At 47.3% G+C, this 12770-nt stretch overlaps 1 protein-coding gene across 1 annotated transcript in view; it reads left to right on the forward strand.

Moving 5' to 3' along the window:
• Positions 1-12770, forward strand: part of REG4 (regenerating family member 4) — a 57156-nt gene that overhangs the window by 29866 nt on the left and 14520 nt on the right. Inside the window, exons 2-3 of the mRNA XM_077289043.1 lie at positions 11522-11593; positions 12027-12124. Coding sequence (XP_077145158.1) covers positions 11527-11593; positions 12027-12124 — 165 coding nt within the window. The 5' untranslated portion in view covers positions 11522-11526. The remainder of the gene's footprint in view (positions 1-11521; positions 11594-12026; positions 12125-12770) is intronic.

Here is a 12770-nt window from a genome sequence, read left to right on the forward strand (position 1 = left end):
CATCTACACATCTATTACTGACACGCCGATCATCTCCTCCATCTACACATCTATTACTGACATGCTGAACGCCTCCTCCATCTACATATCTATTACTGACACACCGATTGTCTCCTCCGTCTACACATCTATTACTGACACACCGATTGTCTCCTCCGTCTACACATCCATTACTGACACGCTGAACGTCTCCTCCATCTACACATCTATTACCGACACGCCGATCGTCTCCTCCGTCTACACATCTGTTACTGACACGCCGATCGTCTCCTCCATCTACACATCTATTACTGACACGCCGATCGCCTCCTCCATCTACACATCTATTACAGACACGCCGATCGTCTCCTCCATCTACACATCTATTACTGGCACGCCGATCGTCTCTTCCATCTACACATCTATTACTGACACGCCGATCGTCTCTTCCATCTACACATCTATTACAGACACGCCGATCGTCTCCTCCATCTACACATCTATTACTGGCACGCCGATCGCCTCCTCCATCTACACATCTATTACTGGCACGCCGATCGTCTCCTCCGTCTACACATCTATTACTGACACGCCGATTGTCTCCTCCATCTACACATCTATTACTGACACGCCGATCGTCTCCTCCGTCTACACATCTATTACTGACACGCCGATCGTCTCCTCCATCTACACATCTATTACTGACACGCCGATCGTCTCCTCCGTCTACACATCTATTACTGACACGCCGATCATCTTCTCCATCTACACATCTATTACAGACACGCCGATCGTCTCCTCCATCTACACATCTATTACTGACACGCCGATCGCCTCCTCCATCTACACATCTATTACTGACATGCCGATCTCCTCCTCCATCTACACATCTATTACAGACACGCCGATCGCCTCCTCCATCTACACATTTATTACTGACACGCTGAACGTTTCCTCCATCTACACATCTATTACTGACACGCCGATCGTCTCCTCCATCTACACATCTATTACTGACACGCCGATCGTCTCCTCCATCTACACATCTATTACTGACATGCCGATCGTCTCCTCCATCTACACATCTATTACTGACACGCTGAACGTCTCCTCCATCTACACATCTATTACTGACACGCCGATCATCTCCTCCATCTACACATCTATTACTGACACACCGATTGTCTCCTCCGTCTACACATCCATTACTGACACGCTGAACGTCTCCTCCATCTACACATCTATTACTGACACGCCGATCGTCTCCTCCATCTACACATCTATTACTGACACACCGATTGTCTCCTCCGTCTACACATCCATTACTGACACGCTGAACGTCTCCTCCATCTACACATCTATTACCGACACGCCGATCGTCTCCTCCGTCTACACATCTATTACACGCCGATTGCCTCCTCCATCTACACATCTATTACCGACACGCCGATCGTCTCCTCCATCTACACATCTATTACTGACACGCTGAACGTCTCCTCCATCTACACATCTATTACTGACACGCCGATCATCTCCTCCATCTACACATCTATTACTGACACACCGATTGTCTCCTCCGTCTACACATCCATTACTGACACGCTGAACGTCTCCTCCATCTACACATCTATTACCGACACGCCGATCGTCTCCTCCGTCTACACATCTGTTACTGACACGCCGATCGTCTCCTCCATCTACACATCTATTACTGACACGCCGATCGCCTCCTCCATCTACACATCTATTACTGACACGCCGATCGTCTCCTCCATCTACACATCTATTACTGACACACCGATCGCCTCCTCCATCTACACATCTATTTCTGACACGCCGATCGTCTCCTCCATCTACACATCTATTACTGACACACTGATCGTCTCCTCCATCTACACATCTATTACTGACACACTGATCGTCTCCTCCATCTACACATCTATTACTGACACACTGATCGTCTCCTCCATCTACACATCTATTACTGACACACTGATCGTCTCCTCCGTCTACACATCTATTACTGACACGACGATCGTCTCCTCCATCTACACATCTATTACTGACACGCCGATCATCTCCTCCATCTACACATCTATTACTGACACGCCGATGCCTCCTCCATCTACACATCTATTACTGACACGCCGATCGTCTCCTCCATCTACACATCTATTACTGACACGCCGATCGTCTCTTCCATCTACACATCTATTACTGACACGCCGATCGTCTCCTCCATCTACACATCTATTACTGACACGCCGATCATCTCCTCCATCTACACATCTATTACTGACACGCCGATGCCTCCTCCATCTACACATCTATTACTGACACGCCGATCGTCTCTTCCATCTACACATCTATTACTGACACGCCGATCGTCTCTTCCATCTACACATCTATTACTGACACGCCGATCATCTCCTCCGTCTACACATCTATTACTGACATGCCGATCGCCTCCTCCATCTACACATCTATTACAGACACGCCGATCGTCTCCTCCATCTACACATTTATTACTGACACGCCGATCGTCTCCTCCATCTACACATGTATTACTGACACGCCGATCGCCTCCTCCATCTACATATCTATTACTGACACGCCGATCGTCTCCTCCATCTACACATCTATTACTGGCACACCGATCGTCTCCTCCATCTACACATCTATTACTGATACGCCAATCGCCTCCTCCATCTACACATCTATTACTGACACGCTGAACGTCTCCTCCATCTACACATCTATTACTGACACGCCGATCGTCTCCTCCGTCTACACATCTATTACTGACACACCGATCGCCTCCTCCATCTACACATCTATTACCGACACGCCGATCGTCTCCTCCGTCTACACATCTATTACTGACACACCGATCGCCTCCTCCATCTACACATCTATTACTGACACGCCGATCATCTCCATCTACACATCTATTACTGAGATGTCGATCGCCTCCTCCATCTACACATCTGTTACTGACACGCCGATCGTCTCCTCCATCTACACATCAATTACTGACGCGCCGATCGCCTCCTCCATCTACACATCTATTACCCACACGCCGATCGTCTCCTCCGTCTACACATCTATTAGTGACACGCTGAACGTCTCCTCCATCTACACATCTATTACTGACACGCCGATCGTCTCCTCCGTCTACACATCTATTACTGACACGCCGATCGTCTCCTCCATCTACACATCTATTACTGACACACCGATCGTCTCCTCCGTCTACACATCTATTACTGACACGCCGATCGTCTCCTCCATCTACACATCTATTACTGACACACCGATCGCCTCCTCCATCTACACATCTATTACTGACACGACGATCGTCTCCTCCATCTACACATCTATTACTGACACGCCGATCATCTCCTCCATCTACACATCTATTACTGACACGACGATCGTCTCCTCCATCTACACATCTATTACTGACACGCCGATCGTCTCTTCCATCTACACATCTATTACTGACACGCCGATCGTCTCCTCCGTCTACACATCTATTACTGACACGCCGATCGTCTCCTCCATCTACACATCTATTACTGACACACCGATCGCCTCCTCCATCTACACATCTATTACTGACACGACGATCGTCTCCTCCATCTACACATCTATTACTGACACGCCGATCATCTCCTCCATCTACACATCTATTACTGACACACCGATCGCCTCCTCCATCTACACATTTATTACTGACACGCCGATCGTCTCCTCCATCTACACATCTATTACTGAGACGCTGAACGTCTCCTCCATCTACACATCTATTACTGACACGCCGATCATCTCCTCCATCTACACATCTATTACTGACACGCCGATGCCTCCTCCATCTACACATCTATTACTGATACGCTGAATGTCGCCTCCGTCTACACATCTATTACTGACACACCGATGCCTCCTCCATCTACACATCTATTACTGACACGCTGAACGTCTCCTCCATCTACACATCTATTACTGACACACCGATCGCCTCCTCCATCTACACATCTATTACTGACACGACGATCGTCTCCTCCATCTACACATCTATTACTGACACGCCGATCATCTCCTCCATCTACACATCTATTACTGACACGACGATCGTCTCCTCCATCTACACATCTATTACTGACACGCCGATCGTCTCTTCCATCTACACATCTATTACTGACACGCCGATCGTCTCCTCCGTCTACACATCTATTACTGACACGCCGATCGTCTCCTCCATCTACACATCTATTACTGACACACCGATCGCCTCCTCCATCTACACATCTATTACTGACACGACGATCGTCTCCTCCATCTACACATCTATTACTGACACGCCGATCATCTCCTCCATCTACACATCTATTACTGACACACCGATCGCCTCCTCCATCTACACATTTATTACTGACACGCCGATCGTCTCCTCCATCTACACATCTATTACTGAGACGCTGAACGTCTCCTCCATCTACACATCTATTACTGACACGCCGATCATCTCCTCCATCTACACATCTATTACTGACACGCCGATGCCTCCTCCATCTACACATCTATTACTGATACGCTGAATGTCGCCTCCGTCTACACATCTATTACTGACACACCGATGCCTCCTCCATCTACACATCTATTACTGACACGCTGAACGTCTCCTCCATCTACACATCTATTACTGACACACCGATCGCCTCCTCCATCTACACATTTATTACTGACACGCCGATCGTCTCCTCCATCTACACATCTATTACTGAGACGCCGATCGTCTCCTCCGTCTACACATCTATTATTGACACGCCGATCATCTCCTCCATCTACACATCTGTTACTGACACGCCGATCGTCTCCTCCATCTACACATCAATTACTGACGCGCCGATCGCCTCCTCCATCTACACATCTATTACCGACACGCCGATCGTCTCCTCCGTCTACACATCTATTAGTGACACGCTGAACGTCTCCTCCATCTACACATCTATTACTGACACGCCGATCGTCTCCTCCGTCTACACATCTATTACTGACACGCCGATCGTCTCCTCCATCTACACATCTATTACTGACACACCGATCGTCTCCTCCGTCTACACATCTATTACTGACACGCCGATCGTCTCCTCCATCTACACATCTATTACTGACACACCGATCGCCTCCTCCATCTACACATCTATTACTGACACGACGATCGTCTCCTCCATCTACACATCTATTACTGACACGCCGATCATCTCCTCCATCTACACATCTATTACTGACACGCCGATCGTCTCCTCCGTCTACACATCTATTACTGACACGCCGATCGTCTCCTCCATCTACACATCTATTACTGACACACCGATCGCCTCCTCCATCTACACATCTATTACTGACACGACGATCGTCTCCTCCATCTACACATCTATTACTGACACGCCGATCATCTCCTCCATCTACACATCTATTACTGACACACCGATCGCCTCCTCCATCTACACATTTATTACTGACACGCCGATCGTCTCCTCCATCTACACATCTATTACTGAGACGCTGAGCGTCTCCTCCATCTACACATCTATTACTGACACACCGATGCCTCCTCCATCTACACATCTATTACTGACACGCTGAACGTCTCCTCCATCTACACATCTATTACTGACACACCGATCGCCTCCTCCATCTACACATCTATTACTGACACGACGATCGTCTCCTCCATCTACACATCTATTACTGACACGCCGATCATCTCCTCCATCTACACATCTATTACTGACACGACGATCGTCTCCTCCATCTACACATCTATTACTGACACGCCGATCGTCTCTTCCATCTACACATCTATTACTGACACGCCGATCGTCTCCTCCGTCTACACATCTATTACTGACTCGCCGATCGTCTCCTCCATCTACACATCTATTACTGACACACCGATCGCCTCCTCCATCTACACATCTATTACTGACACGACGATCGTCTCCTCCATCTACACATCTATTACTGACACGCCGATCATCTCCTCCATCTACACATCTATTACTGACACACCGATCGCCTCCTCCATCTACACATTTATTACTGACACGCCGATCGTCTCCTCCATCTACACATCTATTACTGAGACGCTGAACGTCTCCTCCATCTACACATCTATTACTGACACGCCGATCGCCTCCTCCATCTACACATCTATTACTGACACGCCGATCGTCTCCTCCATCTACACATCTATTACTGACACGCCGATCGTCTCCTCCGTCTACACATCTATTACTGACACGCAGAACGTCTCCTCCATCTACACATCTATTACTGACACGCCGATGCCTCCTCCATCTACACATCTTTTACTGACACGCCGATCATCTCCTCCATCTACACATCTATTACTGACACGCCGATCGTCTCCTCCATCTACACATCTATTACTGACACACCGATTGTCTCCTCCGTCTACACATCCATTACTGACACGCCGATCGTCTCCTCCATCTACACATCTATTACTGACACGCCGATGCCTCCTCCATCTACACATCTATTACTGACACGCCGATCGCCTCCTCCATCTACACATCTATTACAGACACGCCGATCGTCTCCTCCATCTACACATTTATTACTGACACGCCGATCATCTCTTCCATCTACACATCTATTACTGACACGCCGATCGTCTCCTCCATCTACATGTATTACTGACACGCCGATCGCCTCCTCCATCTACATATCTATTACTGACACGCCGATCGTCTTCTCCATCTACACATCTATTACTGACACGCCGATCATCTCCTCCATCTACACATCTATTACTGACACGCCAATCGTCTCCTCCATCTACATGTATTACTGACACGCCGATCGCCTCCTCCATCTACATATCTATTACTGACACGCCGATCGTCTTCTCCATCTACACATCTATTACTGACACGCCGATCGTCTCTTCCATCTACACATATATTACTGACACGCCGATCATCTCCTCCGTCTACACATCTATTACTGACACGCCGATCGTCTCCTCCATCTACACATCTATTACTGACACGCCGATCGTCTCCTCCATCTACACATCTATTACTGACACACTGATTGTCTCCTCCGTCTACACATCTATTACTGATACGCTGAATGTCTCCTCCATCTACACATCTATTACTGACACACTGATCGTCTCCTCTATCTACACATCTATTACTGATACGCTGAATGTCTCCTCCATCTACACATCTATTACTGATACGCTGAATGTCTCCTCCATCTACACATCTATTACTGATACGCTGAATGTCTCCTCCATCTACACATCTATTACTGGCACGCCGATCGTCTCCTCCATCTACACATCTATTACTGATACGCTGAATGTCTCCTCCATCTACACATCTATTACTGACACGCCGATCGCCTCCTCCATCTACATATCTATTACTGACACGCCGATCGTCTCCTCCATCTACACATGTATTACTGACACGCCGATCGCCTCCTCCATCTACACATCTATTACAGACACGCCGATCGTCTCCTCCATCTACACATCTATTACTGACACGCCGATCGTCTCCTCCATCTACACATCTATTACTGATACGCTGAATGTCTCCTCCATCTACACATCTATTACTGGCACGCCGATCGTCTCCTCCATCTACACATCTATTACTGATACGCTGAACGTCTCCTCCATCTACACATCTATTACTGATACGCTGAATGTCTCCTCCATCTACACATCTATTACTGGCACGCCGATCGTTTCCTCCATCTACACATCTATTACTGACACGCCGATCGTCTCCTCCATCTACACATCTATTACTGATACGCTGAATGTCTCCTCCATCTACACATCTATTACTGGCACGCCGATCGTCTCCTCCATCTACACATCTATTACTGATACGCTGAACGTCTCCTCCATCTACACATCTATTACTGATACGCTGAATGTCTCCTCCATCTACACATCTATTACTGGCACGCCGATCGTCTCCTCCATCTACACATCTATTACTGATACGCTGAACGTCTCCTCCATCTACACATCTATTACTGATACGCTGAATGTCTCCTCCATCTACACATCTATTACTGGCACGCCGATCGTCTCCTCCATCTACACATCTATTACTGACACGCCGATCGTCTCCTCCATCTACACATCTATTACAGACACGCCGATCGTCTCCTCCATCTACACATCTATTACTGACACGCCGATCGTCTCCTCCATCTACACATCTATTACCGACACGCCGATCGTCTCCTCCGTCTACATATCTATTACCGACACGCCGATCGTCTCCTCCATCTACACATCTATTACCGACACGCCGATCGTCTCCTCCGTCTACACATCTATTAATGATACGCCGATCGTGTCCCCCATCTACACATCTAATACTGACACACCGATCGTGTGATCACCACGAAACGCATAGACTTAATTTCTATTTCTCCATTGCATGCACTTGGACTCCTCTGGTTCATCCTTCTGACAGGCGAGCAGCGCAGTCTGATGCCCCATTCTCTTTACCCAACAAGGAATCATTGGACGACCGTAGAAGTTTGAGACTGATGCCATATTTTACATCTGGATTTTATCTATACTTAGTGACCAAACATGGCCTAGCTGCTGGTGGTTATATGGTCCCTATGCATTTGGGGCCTTTTGGTGGGGATTATAGTAACCATAAAATATGCATATTTTTCCCTAGTTAGCCTACTGCTGTAAATTTACATCTCATTAATATCGGATGTATAGAAATTCCACTATTCTATATTTTCTTCCTGAGACATACTGTCTGAGGTGACTTATTGTAACTGCAGCGACTCGGAGTCACCTGAAATCAACATGCAATTCTTGTAGTCAAAAAGGCTTCCACTGTCTTGTTTACGGGTAAATTCAGTGACCATGGCTATTTCTAAAGGGTGTGAGATTTTCCATTAATCCACTCAAAACCAGCCTTTTCCTAACCCTAACCTTGTGCATAATGCACATCCTCGTTCAGTCACCTGGATATAATGAGGACTCCTTGTATGTCAATTAAGATGGTTCACATCTCTTTGTGCATTGCCATTTTACGTAAAGGGAACTTTGAGTGCTAGCTCCTGTTGTGGCAAATGGGAGAGGGAAGAAAAAGGGAGGGAGGAGGGATATGAGTGAGTTCGGAGAATTTTAATATTTTCTTTGACAACATTGGAAACGCTGCAGCCCAAAACTTGCTGTGATCGGTGTGGTGGTTCCGGTAATCAGAAATGAAGCCCGAAGAAAGTTTAGCACTTCTGTGAGGTATTTTGAGTGATTGCTGAGGCACTCCAGACCTGGCCTACCACCAATTTACAGAAGGTGTGAGAAGTTACTCTACACAGGTAGTGAGCGGTCATGTAAGAGGAAAGGGACATTCTGCTGCCAGAGGCGAGGGACGGTCTGCTGCCAAAGGCGAGGGACGGTCTGCTGCCAGAGGCGAGGGACAGTCTGCTGCCAGAGGCGAGGGACAATCCGCTGCCAGAGGCGAGAGACAATCCGCTGCCAGAAGCGAGGGACAATCCGCTGCCAGAGGCGAGGGACAGTCTGCTGCCAGAGGCGAGGGACAGTCTGCTGCCAGAGGCGAGGGACGGTCTGCTGCCAGAGGCGAGGGACAGTCTGCTGCCAGAGGCGAGGGACAATCCGCTGCCAGAGGCGAGAGACAATCCGCTGCCAGAAGCGAGGGACAATCCGCTGCCAGAGGCGAGGGACAGTCTGCTGCCAGAGGCGAGGGACGGTCTGCTGCCAGAGGCGAGGGACGGTCTGCTGCCAGAGGCGAGGGACAGTCTGCTGCCAGAGGCGAGGGACAATCCGCTGCCAGAGGCGAGAGACAATCCGCTGCCAGAAGCGAGGGACAATCCGCTGCCAGAGGCAAGGGACAGTCTGCTGCCAGAGGCGAGGGACAGTCTGCTGCCAGAGGCGAGGGACGGTCTGCTGCCAGAGGCGAGGGACAGTCTGCTGCCAGAGGCGAGGGACAATCCGCTGCCAGAGGCGAGAGACAATCCGCTGCCAGAAGCGAGGGACAATCCGCTGCCAGAGGCGAGGGACAGTCTGCTGCCAGAGGCGAGGGACAGTCTGCTGCCAGAAGTCTTATTTTTTGCGGGCTGAGTTGTAGTTTGAATTACACCATTTATTTTACTATTCAATATACTGAAAAGTGGAAAAATAATCTCAAACACAGTCAAATTGCTCAAACACACCATTAATTTTAGGGTTTTGCTTTTATAGTGCACAAAGGGACTTGGAAAGCCGATTCTCCAGGTCAGCACAATTGCTGCGATACCAAACCTGAATTTTTTTTTGCAATTTAACTATTGAAAATAAATTCTGAAATTTGTAAAATAAAATATATCTCCCGCGTTGCTATGTTCTGAGACCCGTAACGTTTTCATTCTCATGTAATGGCGCCAAATGAAGGCTTGATGTTTGCGCCATGAGCTGACGGTTTTATTGGTATCATTCTAGGTTAGTTACAACCCTTTGGTCACTTGCTACTGCATTTTTTTGTGGTATTGCAGCAGCCAAAAAAAAAAATCAAAATTCTGACATTTTGATGTTTTTTTCTAGTTACACTGTTACCGATTGTATTTTGATCGATCTGACTTTTACGGATGCAGCAATAAAAATATGTTTAGTTTTTACTATTATTTTGTCTATTTCTAAAGGAGGAAAAGGAAAGTGATTTGAGCATTTAATTTGTTATGTTTTTAAAACCTGCGTTTATCTTGCGATGTACCATAGGAGCTGAATCTGCGATTGTCTGTTCACCTGTACTGAGCAATGCGATGCTATGGTAGAGCAGTATCTAGCAGAAATCACCGCCGCACGCTGGGCTTCAAAGGAGCACCCTCATGGCAGGCACAGGAATGTCCACCTTACATGGCGACCCACTGGCACCCTACCATCGAGGCACAATTGTGATGATGGGCATTTAAGAAGGTGCACCCCCAGGCCGCCTAGTGTAAATGTTGCTGTCTCATACTGACAGTGGTATTTAACAAGTTAACAGCTGCGGTTGTAGGTCCGCTATTAGAAGCAGATGATGGCTGAACAACACAACCATCATCTGCTGGGCTCATGAACTGAACATACTTCAAAGATGAGGACCCAACATAAGATTTACATTTACATCATATGTCTGTAAGGGGTTAAAAATGGACCTCCAATCGGTCTAAATATATACTGGAATGTTTGAGAGCAGAATGTCGGACCCTGCAAGGACCTAGCCTCAGAGTGTAGAGGCCCACCTTAGATTTTCATAGAAAGTGCATGTATCACATCCTGAACTGATGTCCATAGGCAGGAAGGTTACCTCCCTTCGCAACTGCCACGTGTGTCTGATATTATGTGGAAGTGGATAGAGGGTTATAGACTGGAAATAGTGAAAGTGTAAAGCTGGAGGTTAGTGGGCCCTAATCATGGCCCATAGAACATTCCAATATCTGGAGTCTAATGCCGCTCAATGCTGTTCTGCAGGTATCATGGCCGTCTCCTGGTGCGCCCTCATTCTTCTCTTGGGATCCCTGGCTGTCACACAGGTCGCTGAAGGTAAAATATCAGATCTCTCAGATGCCAGGAGACATGAAGAGTGTCAGCATTGTAAAAGCTGCATCTAAAATAACCCTGTCAAGAAGGTTCAAAGTGACGCTCTTGTAGCGGCCTATATTCTGCCTTCAATCAGCACAACCCGTCATCTCACAGCCCATGTTCTGCCACTGGGTTCTCCGCCTTCGCTTCTTCTACAGGTTCTCCTATGTCTCCAGAACATGACGCTGTGCTAGCCTTCTCTTATACACAATAATAAAGATGGAGACAAGGTCACATCCAGCTACACAGGGGCTGAGGAAGGGACCGGCCGCATTTTGGTATCACTTGTGTCCTCCTTGTGCTCTGGTGCAAACCCTGCCGATATGCCATGTGTGTGGGGCAGGTATGGTCCATGCTGGAAGTTCACTATTTCATGACTCTGTTTTTTTTTTAGGTAGTAAGGCACGGTCCAGCTGCCCAAATGGCTGGTTCTTCTACAAGGCAAACTGCTATGGCTACTTCCGCTATCCATTAACTTGGTCTGAGGCCGAGGTAAGAAGAAGACACGAGACCCATCTGTTGGGAGTTGTGCTCCTGGACATCAGATGTTTGGACTGAAAGGAATAGATTTCTAGGGTCCAGTCTGAGATGAGTGGATGGATGTGTGTCCTGCTGCCCAGCTGCCGGGTACTACTGACAGGTCCTGCCAATACATTCACTCATCTCTACACCCAGTGGATTGTTAAAGAGGATCTGTCAATGTATTTTACAACATACATTCAGTTTATAATGCTAGAACTGTAGAAAAAGCCCAGGACCGCATGTGCAAAAATCACACGGTGACCTAATGCCGCAATTCAAAAATACCAAAGCGGAACATGAGGTTCTTAGTTTACCATTCGATCAGACTGTATATAGCTGCTGCCACATAACCTTTCAGTGGGTCCTGAACCTTTTTACACTGTATGCATTATAAATAGGTCTCAGACCTAATGAGACAGGTATATTTACTTTGAAAATCCATGTCAAAATGGCTGTATAACCCTAACATAAAAATGAGTGATAGCAGTATAGAAATACAATGAAAGGGCTAAAAGCCAAGCCATGTCTGCCTAAGGTCACCACAGTGTCAGGTTCTTAAAGACGACTTACCGAGCTCTGAAATGTTTCTGGACCCCTACATTTATTCATGTTTTCG

Source organism: Ranitomeya variabilis, chromosome 2 (genome assembly GCF_051348905.1).
Source record: "Ranitomeya variabilis isolate aRanVar5 chromosome 2, aRanVar5.hap1, whole genome shotgun sequence".
In the NCBI taxonomy this organism is placed as follows: domain Eukaryota; kingdom Metazoa; phylum Chordata; class Amphibia; order Anura; family Dendrobatidae; genus Ranitomeya; species Ranitomeya variabilis.